Source organism: Larus michahellis, chromosome 14, assembly GCF_964199755.1.
Source record: "Larus michahellis chromosome 14, bLarMic1.1, whole genome shotgun sequence".
NCBI lineage: Eukaryota > Metazoa > Chordata > Aves > Charadriiformes > Laridae > Larus > Larus michahellis.
In genome coordinates this window covers 6,144,886-6,168,802 of record NC_133909.1, presented here as the reverse complement: position 1 = coordinate 6,168,802, position 23,917 = coordinate 6,144,886, and the positions used below count along the sequence as shown (strand labels likewise).

The following is a 23,917-nucleotide window of genomic DNA, read 5'->3' as shown; positions in this document are numbered from 1 at the left end:
TGAGCTAACGAGCTGGCAGGATCGTCAAGGGGGGCTCAGCTCCCCATGTCCAGGCCAGGGGTGAGAGCTAGACTCTCCTGCAGGGCATGACCTGGTGGGGATGATCCCCCAGGCAGAAACAAGCCCAGTGGGATGTCCTCTTGCCCCCTCCGTGGCTCTCCAGAGGCAACTGGATGGAATAAAGTTGCCCTGACGCAGCAAGGCTCCCAGCGGGAGGGACAGAGGGTATCTGCATGGTTTCCCCCAGCAATTTAGAAGGCAAGATGAAAGCCCCTGGCTCCCGCACGCTCGGGGACAGGAGGGGATGGATTCCCACGCTCCCAGCCGGGGATCTCTGCCCCGCTCCTGCCCGCCTGCTCCGGCGGAGAGAAGCTGTCACAGCCCCTGCACAGAGACTCCGGGCAAGGGGGGCAGACCCTGCACAGAGACCCCTGGCAAGGGGGGGGGGCTCGGGGAGGGCAATCCCACCCCCCCGGGGTGCCAGCCTTGCCCTGGGCTGCCCTCTCCCGGGAGGAGAAGGGCTCTGCACCAGCTGCGGCCGGGGAAGGAAGGGTCCGGCTGGGAAGCAGCTCCCCTTCCCCGCACAAAAGCTGCTTGTGCAGGGGCTGCCAGCTCCAGGCGGAGCGCAGGGGCTGGGTGACAGCTGGAGAGCTCTACCAACAAAGGGGGGATTCAGGGGAGCTGCGGTGACAACTGCTCCGGGAAGCAGCCCCCGCCACGGAAAATGCTGTGCTGCAAATCTGCCCGCAAGAGGGATTTAGCTGGGTTGGCTCCATGCAGCCCGGCGCTGCTCCCAATCTCCCCAGTGTAAAGTGCTGGACGTCCCGGAGAGTCTTCTGGAGGCACAAAAAGACCCCATTTACCAGGCTGCACGCTCTTACTCTCTCCCCAGCACGCGAACAGTGCAGGCAGCGACTGTACTGAGGTCCTCTGCTTACACAGACGCATCCCTCCCACCCAAAGGGCTGAAGCAAGCCCAGTTTCAGCACCCAGCTCTCCTCCACAGCTGGAACCCGAGCAGGGGCCAGCAAGAGCCCGTGAAGCGAGGGGAGCAGGTTCTAGTAGGGAAAGCAGCAGCTGCTGGTTTGCACAGACCCTAGTGACTTCAGTCAGCGCCTGTTCCAGACAATTATGTTTCCAGGTTCTCCAAGAACCCATTTCCCCTCAAATAAAGCTTGAGCACAGGCCAGTCCTACGACTGGTCCGAACTCAGATCATCTCTGCAAGCTCCAGTCACGCTCCCAGTCACCGATAACGCTTTTTCCTTGCCAAGAACAGCAACGTCCTCTCTGCTTTGATGCCAGAAATGAGAAGCTACCTCAGGAAGTGTCACCGTACTTACCCTGTTCTTCAGCTGAGATAGGCCCGGAGGTCACTAACCTCATCTGGCTGCTGTTCCTCATTTGCTGTTTGACACCCGGCTGCGTGTCAGCTCTGATGCTGCAGCGATGCTCAGAGCAGGTTCCGCTCACAGTGGCAGACTAACCACCGCAAGAAGAGTTCAGCTCACCAGGAGGTGTGAGCCAGCGCGAGGGTGGGGATGGCCGTGCCTCGCTCCAACTGAAAGGGATGATGCCACCAAAGAGCTCTCTTGCGGGTGCTTGTTTCTGTACCTTCTCCCTCAGCTGCCTTTACCAGCCCCTCTGCTAGCTAGGCCTCTGGTCTCACCCGGGACAGCTGCTCTTCCATCACGGTAAAACCCATTTTCCAGTCTAATCCCTGAGCTCAGGCAGGCTCCCAGTTGTTGTTGATGGTCTTCAAAGTTTTGACCCAGCTGTGCCATTGGCCTTGCCCTTCAAGGCAAACAGATAGGAGCCGACAGTCCTAACAGCGAACCAAAAGCTCACGGATACTGGCAGCCAGTCCACTCCTGACTGGAGAACAGCTGAGAAAAGATGCAGCCTTGCGTCTAAACAAAGCAGCGCTGCAGCAGGAAAGCAATCCCGAAATTCTCCTCCAGCCCCGGTGCGCCTTCCCTGCCAGCACAGCCGGGACACGGCTGGGCCAGCTGCTGCTCCTCCAGCTGCCTTCCCTCTCCTTCTCCGTCAGGCTGCACAGCCGCCCGCCGCGGTGGCAGCCCCTCTTTCAGGCCCTGCTGTTGAAGGAGAGGACACACAATGGTTACAGCATCACGTACAGGGGGGAGCCACCACCTCTCACACCAGAAGGGACACGGAACGATCATTTCCTTTTGAATGCGTTTCCAGTCAGCTCTACCTGCCTCAATTTACGCTTCTCCACAAACAGGGGAGGTGCAGCCCCACAGAAGAATCTTTACATGCCGTGAAAAAAAGCTGAGAATCTGCAAGCATATTAGTTTAATCCCAAACCAGTTTTAAAACACGTAGCTACTTCGTGCCATGGCTAACACTTGAGTAGGAATGCAGCCCTGTTCCCTTTGTGACTTGCTTTCTAACTGCCACAAAAGAAATACCAGTAGTTATTTGCTTTTACATCAAACTGGAGGAAAGGCGCAAGAACATCAGCAAGGGTGCAGCACAGACAATCCAACCGGCACGTTCCCACTCGGGTGACATTGTCCCGTTGGCTCCCGCTAGCTATCGAAAAAAAATCCTCCCTCTTGAAACGAGGTATTAGGTTGCAATTGTCACAAAAGGGAAGACAGGTAGATAAATCAGAAGAATAAAAATAAATCAAGTCCAGATTGCAAGGCCACAGTGGCACTGAAGGAGGTACCAGCAGCACCTGCAAGTCAGGAAGAATAATGGGAGCACACAAAATCCCCTCTCTCGGGAATAAAAAGCAGAAGGAAATATGTTATAAAAGCATTTCTACAATGGGTCTACATTGCTTTCAGCCACCGCAGCTCATACCGTTTTCTGGAACTGGGTCTTGTTAAATGCCAAGCACCGACGCGCCCAGAGCACCCACGCGGGGAGCAGGGGCTCGTTTGCTAATTGTGGCTGCCTGGCTGCATGGAGCCAGCCAGCATCCAGCAAAGGATGTGAACAGGGCACCGGGAGAGACCTTCTGATGAGCAACTGGAAAGGAGAAAAAAAATGTTTGGCTTTATAGGTGACGGTAATCAAGGAAAGCATTTACATCAGCGTTGGGAAGGGAAGGACAGAAGTCTATGCAGAAATCAGCAAACTTGCTGTCTGCTGCCACAAAACCATTTACTCTTCCCGGTGTTTCATTCTTCAATATATTGATATAAATATTTCAAAAGCCTCCAGGCTCTCCTTCAGCTTACTCACCTACAGTTATTGGTTTCAACAGAGCTCAATAACAAAATATACAAGTTTTTTTTCTACTTTCACAATCCTTGTTCCACTACACAGCCAAATTCATTAAGGAGGAGAGGGAAAAAGCACACATCGCAGTCTGGCGACAAACCTACTGACACAAGCCTTCTCCCAAAGCCACCGCAGCCCCAGCAGCTTCCACAACACACCCCACCGTACAGACATATTAATCACGCGCAAGAAAGAGCTGAAGTCCCCAAAGCACCCCGCAGCTGTTAACGTGAACACCATTTAGCACACAGCGGTGCTTTGGGAAACAGAGGTGTACATCTGTAGCTTTTTTTTTCAGATCAGGATATGAAAAAAAGTGACTAGCCGACAGGATAATGCAAAATAATTGATTTTATTTAAAATAAAAAGCAAAACCACAATCATCCAAACAAGACAATTAAGAATATTCCAGCTCTGCTGGATGGGGTGATAAAAGCAGCTAACGGCAGTGGCGGGGCTTGGAGCTGACAGTGTGACCGTCAAACAAATCAGTAAGCTCTTTCCTTCCCCCTTTGCAAGGGGGCTGCCAAAACCCTCCCATTACAATTAGCCCACACCGGCATTTCAGATTTGATTCAGTCAACAGTCTTGCTTCCTGCCCCACAACGGCTGGGGATACAGGGAGGAAAAGGGTCTATGTTAATTATGAAAGAGGTTGCTGTCTTTCTTCTAAGCATTTGGAGAGGCTTAATGTAACTGAGAAGACAAACTGGAGCCAGCGTACCCGAGCTGGAAAGGGGAGGAAGGTTTGCCAGTGCTTCCTCGGTGTCACCTGCTCCCACGGCACTTGTGCAGAGAACAGATGCCGAGATTGGCACACCTCTTGTCCACATCCACAGTTCTGGCAGGGTATTTATTCGTTTACTCCTGAACTGTCACAGCAGACAAGCCTGTATTGGTTACCAGACCCAAATGTGCGGCCAGAGCTCGCAAATCCCTTTACCTTTCGCCAGAGCAGGCAGGACAATGCCACCGATACGCACAGTACGATCGGGAAGACCACAGTCCAAACCCAGCATGGGGCTCTCTACGCTGGCCCTGGGGCACAGGGCAGCCCACAAAGTATCACGGGGCTGACAAAGCGCCGGCAGGGGCTGAGGCAGAGCAGCGCTGCTGCTTTGGGGCTCAAGGAAAGGAGGGGCCCGCCGGGTCTGGGTGCTGGACCACAGCAGCCTGCTACATCAGGGGCTCTACAGTACACAAAAGCAGTGGGGTTGGAAGAGAGACACGGATGCCCCAAGAAGCACAAGCCTGGAGAAGCGAGAGCACAAAACCCACTCTCCCCAGTCAGGCTCCCACAAGCTAGGCACAAGGGGAGCACAGTTTTTAACTTTATTCCCCATCCATCTGGCCTGGAACGAGGGTCTGGGAAGCACCAGCTCCCCGCTCCTGCCTGTAAGGCCAGTGAAGCTGATTCCCTGATGAGAGATATTATTCTAATCCTATTTAAAAAAAAATCCCAATCTAGCAGGACCTCCTGTTTAAAGTAGGCCGTGAAATGCCAACAGTTAAAACTCCGGTGAAAACAAAAAGCCTTGTTCTGCTACAATTTATGTACCACACAGCAATTCTGGAAGGGCCACCGCAGAACACCACGTGGCCAAGAATGCTGAACAACATCCCCAATGTTTTCTGCTCCAAAAAAGCTAACGCCAGGTTAGGAAGTCTCAGGTTGCTTAGAATGTCTGGAACACGTTTTGTGGGAGGACGAATTCAAAGCATCTTACACAGTAAATACATCTCAGCCTCACAACACCCCTGTGAGGTAGGTATTTTCCTCATCGACTAAAACAAAGACAGAAGCTCACGAATTTGGCTGAGGCAAGAGCCTGTAAGCGTAAGAACCAGAGATCCAGAGATCCCAGGAGTCTCGATTCCCAGGTAGCCTAAACAGATACACCTTTGTTTCACATCAGAAAGTGCCTCATGGAGAAGTCAGTATAGCATTGCTGGTATCACGATGCCTGCAGTCCATTTCAAACATGCTGCGTTTCTGCGAGGGATGTCAAACGAACACAGGCTTCAATCTGAAATTGGTTTTATTTCACACCATGGAAGAGTTCATAGGCACGGAAGAATACTCTGCACTCTAGATCTTCTAATTGTGCTTCTTGTGGCTTTCCCAGCACAGCAATCAGGCTTTCACGGAGATGTAAGGTTTTAAGACTGCAAAACTGAACCGTGCATGCCAAATGCAGCAACTGCAAGCTACAGGATAAGCCAGCTTACTGTACGTACTAATAGTCAAGCCACCAAAGAGGGCAGTGGGCAGTTCTCTAAGGGCTCCCCTCACGGTGACAGAGCTGAGACTTCTGAGCCTTCACCTCTCCAGGCCCCCACATTCTTCCAAAAGGCAGCACTGCAGCCCGCTCTGTCTGAGAAGACAGAGATTGCGCAGGCTCCCAGGCTGTTCAACCAGGCAGGAAAAAAGGCAACCTTGTCCAGAAATGCTAGGAGTTTGAGAAGTTTTTTTTAAAATGGAGTCATCTTGTGGAAAAATCTGCAGCAGTCTAGAGAGCAAGCAGTGCTCACTTATGCCTGGCTATCACAGGAAATTCAGGAGTCTGGACAGCTAAGGAGTGTACCAATAAGCCTTCCCACTCTCCATTTTTTCACCACCGTACTGCTCCTACACAGAATGGCTGGCACAGAAGATTCAGAAACACAGATCCTGACAAACTTATTTAGGATTCCCTTGTACAACAGGATATGGCCCGGTCTCCAACTAGGGAGAGCGTGTTTAAATAGGAAGAGACAAGGTTTAAAAAAAGACCAGAAAACCCAAACAAGCAACGTTCTGGGTTCCATCAAATCCAAAATGTGTAAGAAAGTCACAGTTAAGGCTGCCAATCTCTTTTTAATTCCGCTACCAGTGCCTGGGCATTATTGCATGTTTACTACAGGCATACAACTTCTGCCTTCAAGTTTCCTCTCCCAAAGAAGAACAGCTGAAGCGAGATCTAATACTCACCTCCTAGGTCTCAGGAGAGCACCCAAGGAAGCATCACAACCCAGCTAGCTCTGGCTGTGCTGTTCAGACAGAGAAGGAGGATCATTTCCTTGCGACACCTTCAGCCAGACAGAATTCTTCGCTGACACCACCAGCACAAGCCCCTGCTAAAAAATACAGCAGCTCCAACAGATCCCTTGGGGATGAGAGCTTTACCCAGCATAATACAAATGCATCTACACAGACTTAAGCTTAACACACTGCATTTTTAAAAAGCATAAAACAACAATATGTCCCCCTCCCAGTCCTTTAAAATTGGCACTGCAAGTTCCGGAAACATCTGAACCCATAACCTCAAAGAAAAGCCATTTAGGTATGTGAACTGCACTGGCCTGAACGAGCCCACGGCCCTGTGACTGCTTGGTATTTAAAGCCCAGCAACTGTTGTTATCATGTAAGAGTGAGACTTTTGTCAATTGTTGCCTAGTGCTAAACATCACACCTGCACCTAAAGGATTGTAATTACTAGCAAATGCTGACTTTTTCCCCCACAGTTTTTGCTGTGCAAGAAACTCCAGGATTCTCCTGCTTCATCAAGCTTACTATCGCAAGGTGCTAGTGCATCTTTGTTACCACTCATCACAACAGACACAGAGCAAACGTAAATGGACTGTTGCTGGTTAAGGTATTGCACCTCAGATGTATGCACGTAGATTAAGACCACGAAAGATGCTTCAGGTCGGTGGTCACCTCCACTGAAGTTGCTTCAGTGCTTGGAGCATTCATACCACCTTCCCTTCCTGAAATTCTGGTGCGAGATCCGCCGGACATTCGGATAGGCCAAAAAGGGCTGGTGTTCCTTTCCTCAAGTGTACAGGACAACATGTAAACATATGACAGTGTCAAAGCAAAGCAGGTTTTTAGATTTACCTGCTGGTTTTAAAAAGAGTCCTTTAAAAACTGACCGTCGTCTTCCTTACCAGTTACGTGAACCATTAAATACTTGGCATGTCCTTACCCAAAGCTGGGTTATTAGTGCACTCACTTGGGGCGCAGAGGGGACAAAGCATTGCACTATCATGTAGAGTCGGGGCATTCCCCTAGAAGTTATTAAGGAGCCAACCTTCGACAGCACATAATGGAGACGGATGTCTGGGTCGAGGAAGAGTGACAAGAACTTAAGGACTGTGAGAAACAGAAGCAGAAGGGGGTAGAACAGAGCTGGCTGGCTGCTAACGGAGCTTCGATCGGCAGCTGCCTCTAGGCGGGTGTTGTTATCTCTCAGGGATAGCTGCGGCCTCCACAAGATTCCCTAATCCTGTCAAAAAAAAAAAAAAGTACAACTGCCTGTCAACAACTACAGCATCTTCCCTCCTATCAGGACAAAAGATCACAGCATGCAGGTTAACTGTATGCTTATTCTTCCTACAGAGTTGTACAGGCTAGGTAAGATTTTATGTTTGGAACTGTTTCTATCAACTAATCCATCACACAGCTGGAGCAGAAAGCCCACCCATCCTCACAGAGTGAAACAATCAATATACAGGAGGAAGAACAGTGAAACCTGGAAAGCAGGTGTTCTAGGCAGTATGCTAATTTTTAATATTTAAGGATATTTACGGTATTAATTTCAAAATTTGAAGTGCAAATAACTTAAATATGCACAAGATTTTCAGAAGAACAGATCTGCACGTGTGCTTTGCATTGTTAGCGCTCTATTTAAAAAAAAAACAAACAAAAAAACCAAAAGAAAAACCAACCACAGTATGCATTAAGGTTTGTTATCTCCTGCTGCTCATTCCCTACCTAAGTCACAACTGGCTGCTGAAATGGGATTTGACAACGTCATAACAAATTGTTAAAACCTCCAGGGCAAAATGAGCAGCCAGTACAGTTCTCTCCAACTGTTTAACAATGTTCTGTACTTGTAATTCAATTGCATTCGGTTATGAGCAACTCCTCAAAACAGGAGAGCAGTGTGTCACAGCACGATAAATGGCAACACGTGCAGGAGCAAACAGGTCTATAGGCAGTATCCTATACCGGGAAGTCGGGCATGATACTGGGAATGCAGACTTCCTCAGATAAATTACTATTGCACACCTTCCTTCCCAGGCCACACGGTAAGTCACCACAGCACTTGCATCCAGGCCAAACCTGGAGCGTCCAACAGCACCCTAATGCAGGTAGGCAGCTAATACAACAGCACCGGTTAACCAAACTGCAGGGAGTTTGCTTAAGGTTTTTGGCAAACCTCTGCTATGTGAGAAAAATGCTTCATTTAGCAAAGCATTTCTAAGTCCCTCCTTGCAGTAGACTCCCAGGTTCCCAGTGTTTCACTGTTTTTAACCTGGCAAGTTCCAGAGAACTTCCTTCCTCTGCAACTTTACCCTATGCAATAGCTGTTCTTGGTTCTGCAATATTAATGTTCCCTCCCTCCAAGACTGACTAGAAACTTGCCTTTTTTTCCTTTTTTTTTTCCTCGTAATAGGTAAACACAGACATTTGGGATGAATTTTGCCTCTAACATATAAAAGAATGGACCAAATTGAATTAATCCAGGCAACAATAAGAGAAACTGTACAACTACTTGAAGGTTTTCCGTTTGGACAATAAGGCATTGAAATCTCAGTCTTACCTGATCATTCCTCATCTTTAACTGTTTACTATTCATTTGTGCTCTCTGGAGAGCACAGTTAAAATATTCCACCTCTTCCATTACAAGAAATAAAATAAAATACTTTCTCTACTAAGAGAGGCAACTAGGAAAAGTAAAAAAACTGTTTATTAAATGAAGTAAAACACCGCATTTTTTAAAAAGTATGAAGAATCTCAGTTTTCAGTTTGAAGCAATTAAAATAATTCATGGAGGGAAGATATCACCAGTGGCCAACTGGTTTACATTCTGTAAGGGACCCCTTGCTCTCCATCCCTCTGTCCTGATGAATCCCCCTATCTTAACTCTGCCAGCTCTGCTTTGTATTGTCTTTTGCTTGTTTAAAAACCAACAGTTGCCATCAGGTCACCTGGAGGAGCTGCGCTCTTTGCTCACACAGTCGTCCTGGGAAGTTGTATCACCGTTACCCATCATGCTGCACGTTCTCCGCTTTTTCCTCCGGTGCATCATCCCCTCTGTCTCAGAGCCAGAGTCACACTGAAGCATGAAGAGATGAAACCGGAATTCAGAGAAACCCAGTAAACTGTTTGTCCTGTGGAATTCACCGCAAGCGCTACCTCAGCAGCCCCAAATAATCACTATATTCAAAGAACATGCTATTTTAGATTAGACACATGAAATAAATTTTAAATTAAGTTTTTAAAAAACAGGAACAGGTATGTTCTTAGATTTCATCACTGACTAAGCTGGCTTGGTGCAAGATAACTGATGCACTCGTTTCGGCTCCTAGAGGGACCTAATTTTCCAAGAGCAGACTCTGCTTTCTGAAGCATTTAAGTGCCTAGAGAAGTCCCCTGCATAACTGACAGTCTCAGTTTTGGATCTTGTTCCCCCTCCTCATTTTTAAAACATCCATTTTGCAGCCATTTTACAAAAGCGTGGCTTAGCTAAATGAGTGACAGATTTATATACAATATAAACATAGATCAAACAAACCAAATTCATTTAGCAATACAAAGAGAGGCTTCAACAAACAGAACCTGCTAAGACCACATGCAGACCACTACCTCCACCATGCAGATTTGCTTAGTTGCTTTCTATGAATTTCTTCCATAAGACACGAATATTAGGATGAGGCCTCAGGATCAGGTATGGAAAAAACAATACAATTGCAGGACACGGATCACCTACTGTAGTAAAAAGCATTACCTCTGAATCAGAGTCTGAGGAGCTGGAACTTGAGGAACTGGAAGAATCGCTAGAACTATCGGAAGCAATACCAGTAGATTCCTGCAGGTCAACTGAATCAGCCAAGGCTGCCAGGTCAGGATGTTCCTGCTTTAGGATCCTGAATACAGTTGAAACATCAGGGTTAGCCTTTGAACAGTAACACTGCACGTGAATGAACAGAATATTTTGGGGTTTTGTTTTAAACAGAGAATACGAAAAGAAAGGGACTAAATCTCTTACCTGTACCATTTCCGTGACAATTTGGGTCTCCCTCTTACTGTCTTGTGCCACACCACAGGGAAGTTGGTACAGCTGGCAAAGTTTTGCGTGATGGCAATAGTTGTATCAAGATTGAGAACTACGTGCCACCAGCCACCTATAAATACAACACCAATGACCATTTCTGGCTAAATAGCAGAAAGCAAGTTCAAGACCAGCCATGAACACTTTTTCCGTAGCACAGGTGGAAACTGGACCTTATCTCCCAAACCCAGGTAAGTTTGCCACCACATAATCTTTCCTCGGCCTTATTTCACCGTTCACTCCAATGCTTTACAGATTCTTGTTACAGAAGGCTGCTCAATGCTCTGACCAAATTATCCAGCTCATGAACAGTACTGAAGATCTGCCTTGACAGCAACACACTGGCTACTGACGGCTTATTTAATAGCAAGAGGCATTGTAACCCAGACCACATAGAGACCCTCTCTGTTAAGCTGGAGAGCGCTTTCCGTGCTGATTTAGTAAGGTTCTTATGACTACAGAATAACCTTTCATTTAAAAATAGACGCAAAATTGTTTCCCCACACAGGGACAAAAATAGACAGTAGCATTCTTACAACCCACTTAAAACCTCATAAAAAGACTAAGGAAACAGTTTAATGGAACCCGACAGTTACAAAATCTTAACAGAAGGTACACTGAGGAGTCACTCATACGTGCCAAGACAATCACAAGGCACTCTTCAAACACGAAGTCAGCGGTATGTTAGAGACAAGAGATGTGGACAGAAGCTATAGGCCACGCTGCACAAAAATGATGTAAGATTTACAAGTTAGAATTTCCACTGAACTCACACGCTTTATCCACTAGCCACCCCACCTCCCAGCTATAATGGGGCACACAGGGTGCAGCCACTTGAAAAGAATGGCATCTTTATCACATCTTTCTTTAGCTTTTGATTTCAAATACAAGACGAAGCATAACCGCAGATAAGTGGGTGGAAAGTGTCAGTACCGTTAAGTAGTTCTTTTCCCACAGCTAAGAAAAATTCATATGCAGTCAGACTACCCAGGCTACAAAATTCAGTCATGAATTTGCTAGTCAAACATTTTTGTTTAAGAGTCACTAGTACTCAAACACCTCTATTATTTTATGCCTTGACAGTTTACTATTACCGCAAGTTTAGTTCAGGACCACATTCCTGTGATGCTGCAACTCAGGTCCCATTTGTTTTGTCATCTGTCCCACATGCAATCCTGTGCTACAGGCCATATATGTTTCAGGACATTCAGAAAATAACTGAATAGTCTTAAAATGTGCCTCGCAACATACATCCCTTTTGAAACAGCTCAAAATAGTTTATTTTGTAAGAGATGGGACATATAAGAGAGCTGAAATATTCTCTTCGTGTCTACTACACACAAATTAAAAATACGCTTCTCTCTCCCAGATTTCCTTACTGGAGAGATTTGTACGTACCTGGCACAAAGACTGTCTCGCCTGGTTTCTGTAAGATTTCCAGGGGTTTGAATTCAGGGGGCCAGGTGGGGAGCTGCGTCCTAGGATAGATGACATTGAACCAAGTGATAGCCTCATCCTGCTGGTTCCCTCCCTCTTCTCGTGTCACTTTGATCAGCTCTCTGGGAGTGCTGGTAGGGAACAGACACCAACGCTTATGTCCCTGGACTAAGGCATTCCACGCACTAGTTCCCAAGGGATCGATGTGAATTCCTGTTCCAGAACGAGGTGGGCCCATCACAAACCATCTGCATGGGAGGAAAAAAAAATAATCCTTTAGTCATAGAGCAAGCAAGTAGGTACCTTCTGTTTTCTTCATATTAGACAGAAAATTATGGCTGTTAATTTCACATACAGTTACAAGTCAAGGTACAAGGTTACAGTTCCTTCATTTACCTTCTTGAGATTGTTAGGCTCACACTACAGCAAAACATACGACATGGGTTTAACCTAAAAACCAATACGAATTGGGACAGGAATGACTCTGGGACAAGAAAGCAAAGACAGCTTTTTGAAACAAAATACAGCTGTGCAATATAAACAGTTCTTCAATAAAAAAACATACTTATTTCAACGTTTATGAATGTGATTAAGTCATAACAGCCTGCATTAGGATTCTTACTATCCAGGGGGATTCTCCTAATCCTATGTTTTTCTAAAATTCTCTACTTATAAGTGGATCCAGAACTGCAGAATGAGGCACAAACAAAAGGCAATACAAGTAAGAAACAGAGCAAAGTTACGCAACCCTGGCCTCCCTCTATGCTTTCTGTTCGTTCACAACAGGCTTTTCATTCTAACATTTAACCACATGGAGCTTATTCTCCAGTAACCATTCAGGATTTGGTGCGTATATTCTCATTGCCCGTTTGCAAGGTTTATTTCTCCCTATGGAGAACTTTATCTGCTATACATGTTTAACAGCAACAGCACCTTCAATTGCTCACTTCCCCTGTAAAAGAACGGCAAGATCTACCATACCAGATAAAGCAGTGTTAAGTGAGGTGACTTAATATCAGGTGTCAAGAAGGAAAAAACGTCAGTAATTGTTTAATGGGCAGCACAGAGTGTAGAAACTAAAGGACCAGAAAGACCCCTCCATCACGTGGCTGACAGGCAGGTGACACCCAGGAAGGAGTTCAAAGGTTTGGAAAAATATCGGAAGTCCTGAGGAGAACAACTTGGGGGTGTTGGTCGATGAGAAGCTCAACATGAGCTAGCAATGTGCAGTCGCAGCCCAGAAAACCAACCATATCCTGGGCTGCATCCCCAGCAGTGTGGCCAGCAGGGCGATTCTGCTCCTCTGCGCCACTCTGGTGAGACCCCACCTGGAGTACTGCGTCCAGCTCTGAAGCTCCAACGTAAGAAGGACATGGATCTGCTGGAGCAAGTCCAGAGGAGGCCACAAAGATGATCGGGGGCTGGAGCCTCTCTGTTGTAAGGAGAGGCTGAGAGAGTTGGGGTGTTCAGCCTGGAGAAGAGAAGGCTCCGGGGCGACAGAGCCCCTTCCAGTTCCTAAAGGGGCTACAGGAAAGATGGAGAGGGACTCTTTATCAGGGAGGGGAGCAATAAAACAAGGGTTACGGTTTTAAACTGAAAGAGGGGAGATTTAGGTTAGACATTAGAAGAAATTCTCTCCTGTGAGGGTGGTGAGCCCCTGGCCCAGGTTGCCCAGAGAAGCTGTGGCTGCCCCATCCCTGGAGGGGTTCAAGGCCAGGCTGGACGGGGCTTGGAGCAACCTGGGCTGGTGGGAGGTGTCCCTGCCCAGGGCAGGGGGTGGAACTAGATGATCTTTAAGGTACCTTCCAACTCTAACCATTCTATGATTCCGTGATGATTCCATACTGTCAGCAAGCTCTCTACCTCCCCTTTCCAATGCAGGTGTAAATTAAGGTGGCTTCCCAGTATCATCAGGCAGCACTGATGATAGGACTGTATGTTTGGTTATCAAGCTGTGCTTCTTCCTACTTCACAAAGGAACCACAAAAATGTGCATAAGCAAGCAGGTGTTTGTCACTTCTATTGTCAATTCACTCTTTAGATTCATATTAGCCTTGGAAAGCTAATTAAACCACAAACAGAGCAGTCAAAGCTTTTACTAAGAAGTGAGAATAAATTCAACACAAAGATCTGTCTGGCACACAGACAGACACACTGTTCAATACCATTTTTCTGAGTATTGTCTGGATCTACACATGCAGAAGTTTTTAAAACCCTTATTTAGCGACACTATCATTTATCAGCATTTTCCTTACCAGCATTTTGCTCCAGGTGTTTAACTTACAATGAACATGAACTAGTTTGCCACAAGACATCAGATTTACGGTTAAGAACTTCACATCCTGTAACTTCAATTTAAAAGCAAGAAAACCCACCCCCTCCAAACAAAAATAGCTGCTTCAGTAAATGGCTTCCAAAAATTACTGCCCTTATTTTGAAAAGAAACAACTCCAATAAAGATGCTCTAAACGGCACGAGTTCTTACTTTAAGATCTATACACTATCACACCTCTCAATTCAGAGGTCAATCTGTACTGCGCATATCCTGATTGTATGATTAGGAAGCACAACTTCCTGCTTTCCTTTCAATTACACTCTTGAACTACTGGATTCTCTTCATCTGTTTCTGTACCGAGATGAAACCCCTAACTCCAGGAGGCATTAGTGTGCTCTCTTGCATCACTCACCTCTCAAAAAACGATAACAGCCTCAAACAAACCCACATTTTCCAGAACAAAGTACAAGAACTGTGAATACCAAGATCACAAGCAAGGAACTCAGTATGTGCCTGTAAGGTGGGGAGGGTGTGGGGGAAACAGATATCAATGTGAGTCAGTCACAACCAAATTATCTAGTTTACCTATAACTCGGATAAATGATTCCCAATTCTGTAAGCGTATTCAGTTTTTACAAGAGACTACACCTGGTGTGCTTTTGCATCTGATCCCAGCATTGTATGTTCTTAAAAGAGAATTATAAAAACGGTCTGTTACTACACTGTAAAAACACCTACTTCAGTGATCTTAAATAGAATTAGTTTCATGCTTCACTCCTGCAAAAGCACAACTGGACTATAGACACGTGAAAGATTGCAGAAGAGAGTACCATTATTCAATCCTTGTTCTACTTTATCAAAAAAAAAAAAAAGAAACAATAAAAAACCCACATCAGAGCCTCATGTCACTGAAAGGGCAAGGCATTCTCTGACAATTATAATGTGGCTGTAAAGACTTTAATTAGCAGGGAGTGTTCAGCTTATACTCATACTGCTATGAAGTGTTATATTAATGTACATAGAAATCCCTTTTGTATCTAACAGCCCAAATACATGGTTATTGCATTTGATTTCGGGAACAAAGTATCATTTCGATCTTTTTTCAATCAGACGCATAAAAAAAAAGTTGAAAAGATTATCCAGTTGTGAAATATTGTTCTCCCTCAAGATCATCTGAGGGGGAGCTAAGAACTAGTCTCCACACTTCATACTAATCTAGCTTAAGATCTTTACCTTAAAAGGACTGACTCATAATTAAACAAAATCCCACTATGTACAGAAGCCACTGGTGCAAAACCCAGGAGCCAGTCCTGAGATACTTAAATTTGGAAGCCAGAAGGCACACATAGCAAGAAATTAATCTTTATAACTTTCAGTAACTATGTAAATTTTTTTAAAGTTTAAGTGAGGTAAACTGACTTTAAAAAAAAATAAAAACCCATAAACTCTTACTGGTGGCAGAACCAGAAATTGTGACACACAAATCTGCCCTTCCTTCCCTCCGGGTTACAGATGTATGCTCATTTCAAAACAGCAGACGTAAAGCTATCGCTTTGTTTTATACAAGACAATCACACCTCTTTAGGAATAGCTAATGAGATGGAAAATACTGATTTTTATCTTGCTGTCACTGTACTATACCTGTAAGGTGGCCTTCGTTTCTCCCCTGCATATTGAAACAGATCATCAGTGAAGAATTTGGGTACTTTGTAGTCCTCCAGGAGTTTCCTGCGCTTGGGGTGCTCTCCGTAACTGCTGTCAAAGATGTAGAGTGGACTGTCATCACGTGTGGTTTCCATATACTCTATGTAGTATTTCATCTTCATCTTCACAGAATAACCGTCATTGTCCTCTCCACATTTGAACTTCTGGTTCCTATACTTGCGTTTCAGTCGTTCCAGAGTCCACTTCTCTTGAGCAGACCAGCCCACCTGAGCATTCAGCAAGACTACAGGCTTGTAAGGTTTTTCATAACGCTCAACAAATTCCTCCACTGTTAACTGGAGTGCATCTGCCCTCTCTACATTATCCTGTAAAACCAAGAGAGGAATACAGAACAGATATTAGGACAGATTAATATCCTAAAACCATGCTTTTTCAGTCGGTGTGGAGGAGCTTCACACTCATGCTTTGCTCCCTCCACCACGAGGTTGTCAAGCTGCCTACGTGTTATTTTAAGCTCCTTGAGGCCGCAGTCCTATTTCTCGTGCCCCGCTCCTTGCACACACCAGTACCACCAGCAGCCTGAAGTCGTTTGGACTCCTACTCACCGAGGTGACTCCCCAGGCAGGGAGGCCCCCCCAGCCCTTTCGGCTGGCACATCCCCTGCTGCATTTCACCCCCCTGGGACCCCGGGGAAGGCGCCTGGGAACTACGTGGGCTCCCCAGCACCAAGGATGCCCAGCCCAGCCCACCCCCAGGGGGCCCTGAACCCCCCTCGCCACATGGAGGGAGGAACAAACGCGGGTGCTGCTGAGCCTCCCGCTCCCCGCCCCAGCACCCCCGAGGAGCTCCGCCACCTCCGAGGCAACTCCGGCCTCAAGAAAGGCCTCAGTCCTCCCCTATCCCTTCAGAACCCCCTCAAGTCGTTGTGTCGTGTCGTGCCCCGCCGTCCCCGTCCCCCGCCCATTCCCCTCAGGACCCTGTTTCCTCCCCGCGATTGCCCTCAGCCTCCCCCGTTCCCCTTAGGTCCCCACTTGCCCCCCCATTCCCCCCAGGGCCTCCCAACTCCCCTCAGAGCCTCCCTACTCCCCTCAGGCCCCCATTTCGCCCCCCCCAACCCCCCTTTCCCCTCAGCCTCCCCATTCCCCACCCCGTTCCCTTCAGCTCCCCCCCATTCCCCTCGGACGAGGCGGGGCCGGGACGCACCTTGCAGGCGGCAGGGTTAAGGGGGAAGGTCTCGCAGTAGTTGTGGCGGGTCCAGTCCAGCGAGTCCTTCAGCTCGGGCCGAGCACTGCGCTTCGCCTCACGGATCCGCTTCTTGCTCTTGTGATTCATGGCGACGGCAGCAGCGGCGGCGTTAGCGTGCAGCGCTGGTCAGTCGTCAACCACCCGCAGCGTGGCGCACGCCCCGCTCCACGCCCGGCCCGACCCCACTTCCCGCCCGCCCGGTCTCGGTCCCGGCCCCGGCCCGGCCCGGCCCGGCCCGCCGCACCTTCCAGAAATTTCACCCCCTTGCCGCCGCTGTCGCCACGGCCCCGCCCCCACCGCTCTCCCATTGGCTCGCTGCACCGCCCTCTTCCGCCACGTCTCACCCGCCCTCCGCCGCTGATTGGCCCAGGCGGGGAAGCGGCGCGGCCGGGCCGCCATGTTGGGAAGGCAGGTGTTACGGGCGCCCCTCGCCCCGCGCCCGCCCGCCGGCGGGGCCGCGCCGGGCATCGCCCGCCGCCTCTCCCCTTCCTCCGGCTCCGCGCCCGCTGCTCCCCTGGCAGTAGCGAGCCGGCCGCTCGGGCAGGACTGCGCGGTGCCTCCTCACGGGGAGGGGGGCGGGGGGTGCAGCCCGGTTTAACGGCGACACCGGGGCCGGGCCTACCGCCACGGCGCTGCGCGTGACGCCACCCCCGGAGAAGCCGCCGATTGGTTGGAGCGGTGCACGTGACCGGCGGCGCGGGGCAGCCATGGAGGAGCCGGGGCGGCGGCGGGGTGGCGTGAGGCGGTACCGCTTCACCGAGGGGCCGGCGGCACTAGCGCTGCGCATCCCCGAGGTACCTCCCGGGGCCGGGGGGACACACATGGGGTGGGGCGGCGGAGCGGGGCCCGGCTTCCCGGCACCGCGCGTCCTCGCAGTACCTGACGGGGGCACACGGGAAGTACCTCCCCGGGGGGATACGGGGCGGAGCGGGGCCCGCCTTCCCATCGCTGCGCCCGGTGTGTTTCAGGAGCTGGACTCGCACTACGGGACGTACGTGTGGCCCTGCGCCGTGGTGCTGGCCCAGTACCTCTGGGTGCACCGGAGGAACCTCCCCGGCAAGCGGGTGCTGGAGGTATCGTGACATGGCCCCCTCCCCAACACTCCCCCCTCCCACTCTCTGGCTGCCGGGGAGGGGTTCCCCTGCTCCGTGATGGCCTTGTGGTTCCAGGTGGGTGCCGGGGTGAGCCTGCCCGGCGTGGTGGCTGCCAAGTGCGGTGCCGAGGTGGTCCTGTCCGACGGCGAGGAGCTGCCCCGCTGCCTGCAGAGCTGCCGCAGGAGCTGCCTGGCCAACCGGCTGCCCCACATCCCTGTGCTCGGGCTCACCTGGGGACGGGTGTCTCCAGAGCTGCTTGCTCTTCCTCCTGTAGACATTATTTTAGGCTCGGATGTCTTTTTTGACCCGAAAGGTATGTTAATACTCTGGCGTATCTTTGATTTAAGGACTTCATGTCCAAAGAGGGCTGGGAACACTGTCAAGAGAGGAGGTGACAGCCACTGTGGTGACACTGTGCTAATGAACTCCTCATTCTTGGGGAAATTCTAGTATTAGGCAATCAAATACCACTAGAGGGTGGGTGAACAGAAAACACAGTAATTAACTGCTTAAGGCCATGCTTCTCGGGTCTCTCATACAGATGCAGTTAGTCTTGTATTGATTTTTAATTATCATTTCATATAACCAGGCATATTTAACTGTTCCTAGAAGCCAGAGACTAACCCAGACTGCTTAATCTCCCCAAACTACACAGACTTTGAAGATATTTTAATTACAATTTACTTCTTGCTGGAAAAGAATCCACATGCTCAATTCTGGACTACTTACCAAGTCCGAAGGTAAACTCTTTCGCATATTTAAGACTCAAATCTTAATTCCTGTCTCCCTGTTTGAGCTATTAAAGAATGTTAACTTCCCAGAGGCACCACGACACCAATTCCAGAAAAGCTCCGCGCAGACTGTGAATCAGGCTGGTATTAGCCAAGTAAATTCTAGGGGTAGCAGACAAAAGCAGCCAAAACAGAAAGTAATCCAAGAACTGCAAATTTACTGTTGACTAGAAAACTGTTACGAACTCCGTTTTGTGAACTGTTGAATCTAAAAGTTTGGTGACAATCTCCTATAATTACTGCAGAAGTTACCAACTTGGATTACATTTTCACACAGTGGTATTTCCTTCCCCCAGTGCTGACTGGTCTATCGAAGCTTTGCTCTGCAAGTGGAAGCTGAAGAGCATCCTCATTCCCTTGCACTCCTTCAGTGCAGACAAAGAGCACTTGGCCAGCTCTTCTCTACCAGGAAGACATACAATTGAAATGATGATCATCTCACTAGCACAATCAGATGGTACTTAATTTTTATTCCACTTTTTGGTTCCAATACAAGATGACACTTAACTGTTGACTGTAGCATGGATCTGCAGAAAACAGTCTGTTTACAGCAAACCTCATGCATATGTTTTTGGGAAGCAGATCCCTTCAGCAGTTAATTCTTAAAACATGCATTGTAAAAATAAAGCTGTTTGATTGTTCATGGTTTTTATGGTTTTTAGAAATTTGTGCTCCTCTCCAAAGACCACATAATAGTTCAAAGACTCAATTCCGTTTTGTAAGCCACTACACAAACAGAGCTGAACAACCTGACAATCCACAAGATCAAACTTAAATTCACAACTTCAGCTATGAAGAGAAGTTAACTGCGCTTTCAAGATAAAAAAATATCCCCAAGAAGATCTGTTTACCAGGACCAAAGACTCTTTCCCAAAGATTCATATATAAAAGCCAGCCCCTTTGTTTTTAAATGAAACTGTGCAGACTGCTGCTAGCCATGCAGTCCCACAACATACAAACTCCTCAAGTTTGTAGAAAAGTACTTTTAATCCTCAAATCAAGCCAGATTGCAAGTATTCAGATGTTTCCATTCCCATTTAACATACATGCATAAAGTTAACAAGGCATTACAATAACCCTTGACAGGTGATGGTTGAAGTTACAATTCATTTGGTACCCAAATCAAGAAGAAAAAAAAAATCATCACTGTTAAGATTAGCTACCAACAAGCAGCAGCCTGTTGAGTCAGGGCAAGCACACAGCAAATGCAATTAGTACTGCTCAGTGTGTATCTTCTGTAACAATGTCTGATTCCATGTTTATAATCTGGTGTGCAATACTTGCCATACAACATTTGGGTTAGTCACAATACTAGTTAAGTTTGCCCATAGTAATTTAAAAGCAACCCCAGTGGATAAAATTTATAAGCAGTAGAATGCATTCAGTTACTATATAGAAGTTAAACATCGACAGTATAATTGCAGAAATCTTTTCAAGCTAAAAATAAGCTGACTCAGACATTAAGTTGAGAAAAGTTAACACAGAAAAATGTTTAATATTAACTACAGAGACAGTGGGTATAGTACAGAATGTCTTAAGCAAAAGATACACCAATCAGTACTTACAAAGGAATGAACCATTTCTTTTCTTAACATTACATTTCTCATATGTAAGTTCATGTATGTAGGTTGGTAAGTTTTACCATTCTGGAAAAAATAAGGTGTGTATATCATCAGCTAGATGTGCTCACTGTATGCTCCATTATTTATACGCAAGGCCCGGGTGACTGGAAGTGCAGTTGTCAGGCATTTTAATTAACTGGACAGCCATTTGTTTCTGCACGACAAGGCATCGTTACACAGGAGCAATCAGGAGAAAACAGGAAACAGCCAAGCACTCTGCACTGCAACACGCCACCTTAACAGCTAACCAGCATTACTCAACTGCTACACAACTGCGCCTAGTGCACAAAAATACATAAGAGAAGAGATTAGAATTGAGTCTGATAAAACAATCCTTTCAAATATCAACTGTTACCTGAAAAGATTTCTACCAATTTGAATTTGAAGATACTATTTAAATTCAAAGTTTAAAAAAAAAAAGCATTTACAGTAAGTTTCAAATTGATGTTTTGCAGAATTTTATTTAAGGAATGAAGACAAAATTGAGAATACTTTTTGACAGAGTTAACTACTCAGCATATAACAGCTGCACACTTCCTCAGTATGAAACTGGAGGCAGCAAGTTACCATCAGTTTTAATTTCAAATAAAAGTCAGCACTATATAAACAAAAATGAAGTTTTACCTCAAATATCCAAGCCAATAATGAAATCGGTAGTCGTTCACTTCACTAAATTACAAGAAATTTGAATAACAGCAACAAAATGGCACATAAAATGTAAAATCTGCCACTTGAGGCGCAACTTAAACAAGTAAAAAGTTAGACAAAATGTTACAAAATAACCTTTTCAACAGCTGGTTGCTCATGCCAGGGGTCTCTCCAATGGACTGAAGACTCAAGCGATCTTTTCCCCCCAAAGGCGTCCTTTATGTAGGTTCTCATTTATCTGATGCATCTAGGTTTGAAGAAAGATAAGTTCAGCCAGGTTTCTACCTTGTCTCTTTTGGTTGTGTGGATGACTTCAGGTATACTTCTAGTTGTGTTTCAACTGGCTTTGCCTAATTTAATTAAGTTTTAGGAATTTCCATAGTGTTCCACCTCCCCCCCATGTGTTGCTTTACTTCAGAGGCCAAATGTAAGGTTATGTCAAAGTATTTAGTTACAAAGAAGAATAAGCATCAGGCTGTAGATCAAGCCACCATTAACTTCAATTCAGCCTGTTCAACAATAAATTATTCAAAGTTATATAAAAGTTATAAAACTAATACTTCTTCATAAAGACTTAACTAAACTCTAATTAGCATTCAAAACAGAAAGTGTGACTAATTTTGCTACAATTATCTAACTTCAGAGCTACCTTAGGCCCTTTCCTTTTAAAAATAGGACCAAACAGTTTGAAGGGTTAAAGACACACTATCCTTTCCCCACCCGGTGTATCCTTAGATGCCTCTTCCAAGATGTCAACTTGAGGAAAAACCAGTTTCCATGGTTTTCTCGTTGCAAGGAATTTGCCACTTTTCTAGAACAGTTACCTCCAGTCAGTATAACGGCCACTGAACCGATCTTCCATTATAAAAGGATAGTGTATCTTTAACATTTAAAGACAAACCTGCTCCAATACACGCCCACAGAAACTGGTCCCTGGAGGATCAGCCAAATCAGTTAAAATCTGCAATACTGGCCAATATTCTTTTAGCAAACAGGAGACCGCAGCTTTAAAGGGGAAAATGCAGATGTTGGATAAATACAGTAAGAAATAGTCATTTTCATCATAGGTTGCGTCTCATACAATAATTTATAAAAACCAAGCCATTAATCTCTCAATAAAACATTTCCTCTGTAAAAAAAAAATTCTCCGTAAAAAGCCCTTTGGTATTAATTTCCCTAAACCAATAACCAAAAGCACTGCTCAAGAAAAAAACAAAACCAAAACAACTAACAATGTGCCCCCTTAGGATTCGCTTGGTTCAGGCTATTAATACACTAAGAACTACCCAACGCCCCACCTAAGTGCTATAATAAAGTAACATGCAACATGTGCTGATCCCGAGGTACATTACCATGTTCCTAGGAGGATACAGCTCCTTCTTCTTCCGGAGACTTGGGAGGGCTCTTAGACCTGGATCTAGAGTTGGATTCCCTCTTCGAGGCAGGGGGAGGGCTTCTAGATCTGGACCGGGATCTTGACCTGGACCGGGATCTGGAGACAGACGAGGACTTTGACTTGGATCTCCTGGCAGACCTGGACTTCGATGTGGAACGAGACCGAGAGCGTGTACGAGACCGGGATTTGGATCGACTGTAACGGGACCGACTGCGAGATCTAGAACGGCTCCTGCTTCTAGATCGGCTGCGACGACGTCTTCTAGGGCTAAAACATATCGGGAGGGGGAAAAAAAGCGCGTTAAAAGTTGAACACGGGCGGCGCAACAGACTTCAGCAACTACTTCGGGACAGGGAGGGCGGAACGCGACCCACGTGGGCAAGAAATGAGCGTTAAGAGGGCGCCATTGTTCAGAGTGAGTGGCCCGGGGGCTAAAACTACTACGGGGCGAAACCCTTGCGCACCGAGGGAACTCCACGTGCTTTTGCTATTAAACCCCTGCTCCCCGCTCCCAACCCCTCCGCCAAATTCCCTGGGAAAAGGAAACAAAAAGCGAGCAGCCGCCGCCGCATTGGCACATGGCTAAGTCCCGTCTCCCCGCTTAATTACTGAAACTCCGCTGCCTCCCTGCTTCCCTCCAGGCGCTCACCTGCGGCTGCGGCGGCCATAGCCACTGCTCCCGTAGCGGCGGGGCGGCGGGCCCCGCCGGCTGTGGTGCGAGTCGGGGGGGCGGCCGTAGCGGGCCATCTGGACGCGGAGCTCCCGGCCATCCAGCACGGCCCCGTCCATGGCGTCCATCGCGTCCTCGGCGTCGCGTTTGTCGTGGAAACGGACGAAGGCGAAGCCACGGCTCTCCTTGGTGTAGCGGTCCCGGGGGATGTAGACGTCGCCCACTCGACCGTATTTCTCGAAGACCCTCCGGAGCGTGTCCGGGGACGTACGGTAGGTCAGGTTGTCCACCTTGAGGGACGTCATGCCCTCCACGTCCGGCGGAGGGCGCCCGTAGCTCATGGCGGGCAACAGCCCCCGAGGGGCGGCGGCGGCTGAGGAGAAGAAACCTGAGGGAAGGGTAGGGGAGGGCGAGTCAGGAGGCGGCGCGGCCCTAAGTGGGGAAGCGCCTCACACCGGAGGGGGAGCACCAGAGCGGCGGCCCAGCAGAGTCCTGAAAGGCGGGGAGCTGGAGGGCATAGGGGAAGGCCGCGGGGTCCTCAGCAGGGAGGGAAGAGCAGGCACCCACCTCTGGGGTCCGGGGACAAGGCGGCCTAAGGCCGGAGCGGAGACGAAGCGCCGGTGAACGGCCACCCCTGCCCGCTGCCGCGAGGAAATGAGCAGGGCGCCGCCCGCGCGCGCCTACTTAACGCCACAAAATGGCCGACGGCGACCCGGA

At 47.8% G+C, this 23,917-nt stretch overlaps 3 protein-coding genes across 13 annotated transcripts; 1 reads left to right on the top strand and 2 right to left on the bottom strand.

Annotated features, from left to right (window-relative positions):
* Positions 1-1,529: 1,529 nt before the first annotated feature.
* JMJD6 (jumonji domain containing 6, arginine demethylase and lysine hydroxylase) lies at positions 1,530-17,246 on the bottom strand. Of its 5 annotated transcripts, none has more exons than XR_012589944.1 (8): positions 16,938-17,211; positions 15,711-16,099; positions 11,756-12,042; positions 10,295-10,430; positions 10,034-10,172; positions 9,234-9,361; positions 6,229-7,525; positions 1,530-2,095 (listed from the first exon to the last, which is right to left on the bottom strand). XR_012589944.1 is itself a non-coding variant. In XM_074607854.1 (7 exons), the coding sequence occupies exons 1-7, from the start codon at positions 17,064-17,066 to the stop codon at positions 7,489-7,491; spliced, it is 1,245 nt and encodes a 414-aa protein (XP_074463955.1). In that variant the 5' UTR covers positions 17,067-17,246; the 3' UTR covers positions 3,594-7,488. The 5 variants fall into 5 exon arrangements, 1 of the variants encoding a protein (XP_074463955.1); XR_012589943.1 differs by lacking the exon at positions 1,530-2,095 and adding an exon at positions 2,984-3,002; XR_012589945.1 differs by lacking the exon at positions 1,530-2,095 and having other exon boundaries at positions 3,594-6,374; positions 6,902-7,525.
* Positions 17,247-17,367: 121 nt separating this feature from the next.
* Positions 17,368-19,505, top strand: METTL23 (methyltransferase 23, arginine). Its single transcript, XM_074607855.1, has 5 exons — positions 17,368-17,773; positions 17,948-18,052; positions 18,149-18,386; positions 18,729-18,813; positions 19,161-19,505. The coding sequence occupies exons 1-5, from the start codon at positions 17,687-17,689 to the stop codon at positions 19,327-19,329; spliced, it is 684 nt and encodes a 227-aa protein (XP_074463956.1). The 5' UTR covers positions 17,368-17,686; the 3' UTR covers positions 19,330-19,505.
* Positions 19,506-20,329: 824 nt separating this feature from the next.
* Positions 20,330-23,917, bottom strand: SRSF2 (serine and arginine rich splicing factor 2). 7 transcript variants are annotated; one of them, XR_012589951.1, is made up of 6 exons: positions 23,768-23,915; positions 23,180-23,588; positions 22,487-22,797; positions 22,036-22,139; positions 21,270-21,381; positions 20,330-20,764 (listed from the first exon to the last, which is right to left on the bottom strand). XR_012589951.1 is itself a non-coding variant. In XM_074607857.1 (4 exons), exons 2-3 carry the CDS (start codon positions 23,539-23,541, stop codon positions 22,494-22,496), a joined length of 666 nt encoding a protein of 221 aa, XP_074463958.1. In that variant the 5' UTR covers positions 23,542-23,588; positions 23,768-23,916; the 3' UTR covers positions 20,330-21,381; positions 22,487-22,493. The 7 variants fall into 7 exon arrangements, 2 of the variants coding, with proteins under 2 accessions (XP_074463958.1, XP_074463957.1); XR_012589949.1 differs by having other exon boundaries at positions 21,270-21,839; positions 22,032-22,797; positions 23,768-23,917; XR_012589950.1 differs by lacking the exon at positions 22,036-22,139 and having other exon boundaries at positions 23,768-23,916.

Coding starts and splice junctions, on each gene's coding strand:
- JMJD6 (XM_074607854.1), bottom strand. CDS start 17,066: ATGAATCACAAGAGCAAGAAGCGGATCCGTGAGGCGAAGCGCAGTGCT. Junction 10,431..11,755: donor CGAGACAGTCTTTGTGCCAG/GTACGTACAAAT, acceptor TTGTATTTATAG/GTGGCTGGTGGCACGTAGTT. Junction 10,173..10,294: donor TTGTCACGGAAATGGTACAG/GTAAGAGATTTA, acceptor AACTGTATTCAG/GATCCTAAAGCAGGAACATC.
- METTL23 (XM_074607855.1), top strand. CDS start 17,687: ATGGAGGAGCCGGGGCGGCGGCGGGGTGGCGTGAGGCGGTACCGCTTC. Junction 18,053..18,148: donor CCGGCAAGCGGGTGCTGGAG/GTATCGTGACAT, acceptor TTGTGGTTCCAG/GTGGGTGCCGGGGTGAGCCT. Junction 18,814..19,160: donor ACTACTTACCAAGTCCGAAG/GTAAACTCTTTC, acceptor TCCTTCCCCCAG/TGCTGACTGGTCTATCGAAG.
- SRSF2 (XM_074607857.1), bottom strand. CDS start 23,541: ATGAGCTACGGGCGCCCTCCGCCGGACGTGGAGGGCATGACGTCCCTC. Junction 22,798..23,179: donor TATGGCCGCCGCAGCCGCAG/GTGAGCGCCTGG, acceptor GATATGTTTTAG/CCCTAGAAGACGTCGTCGCA.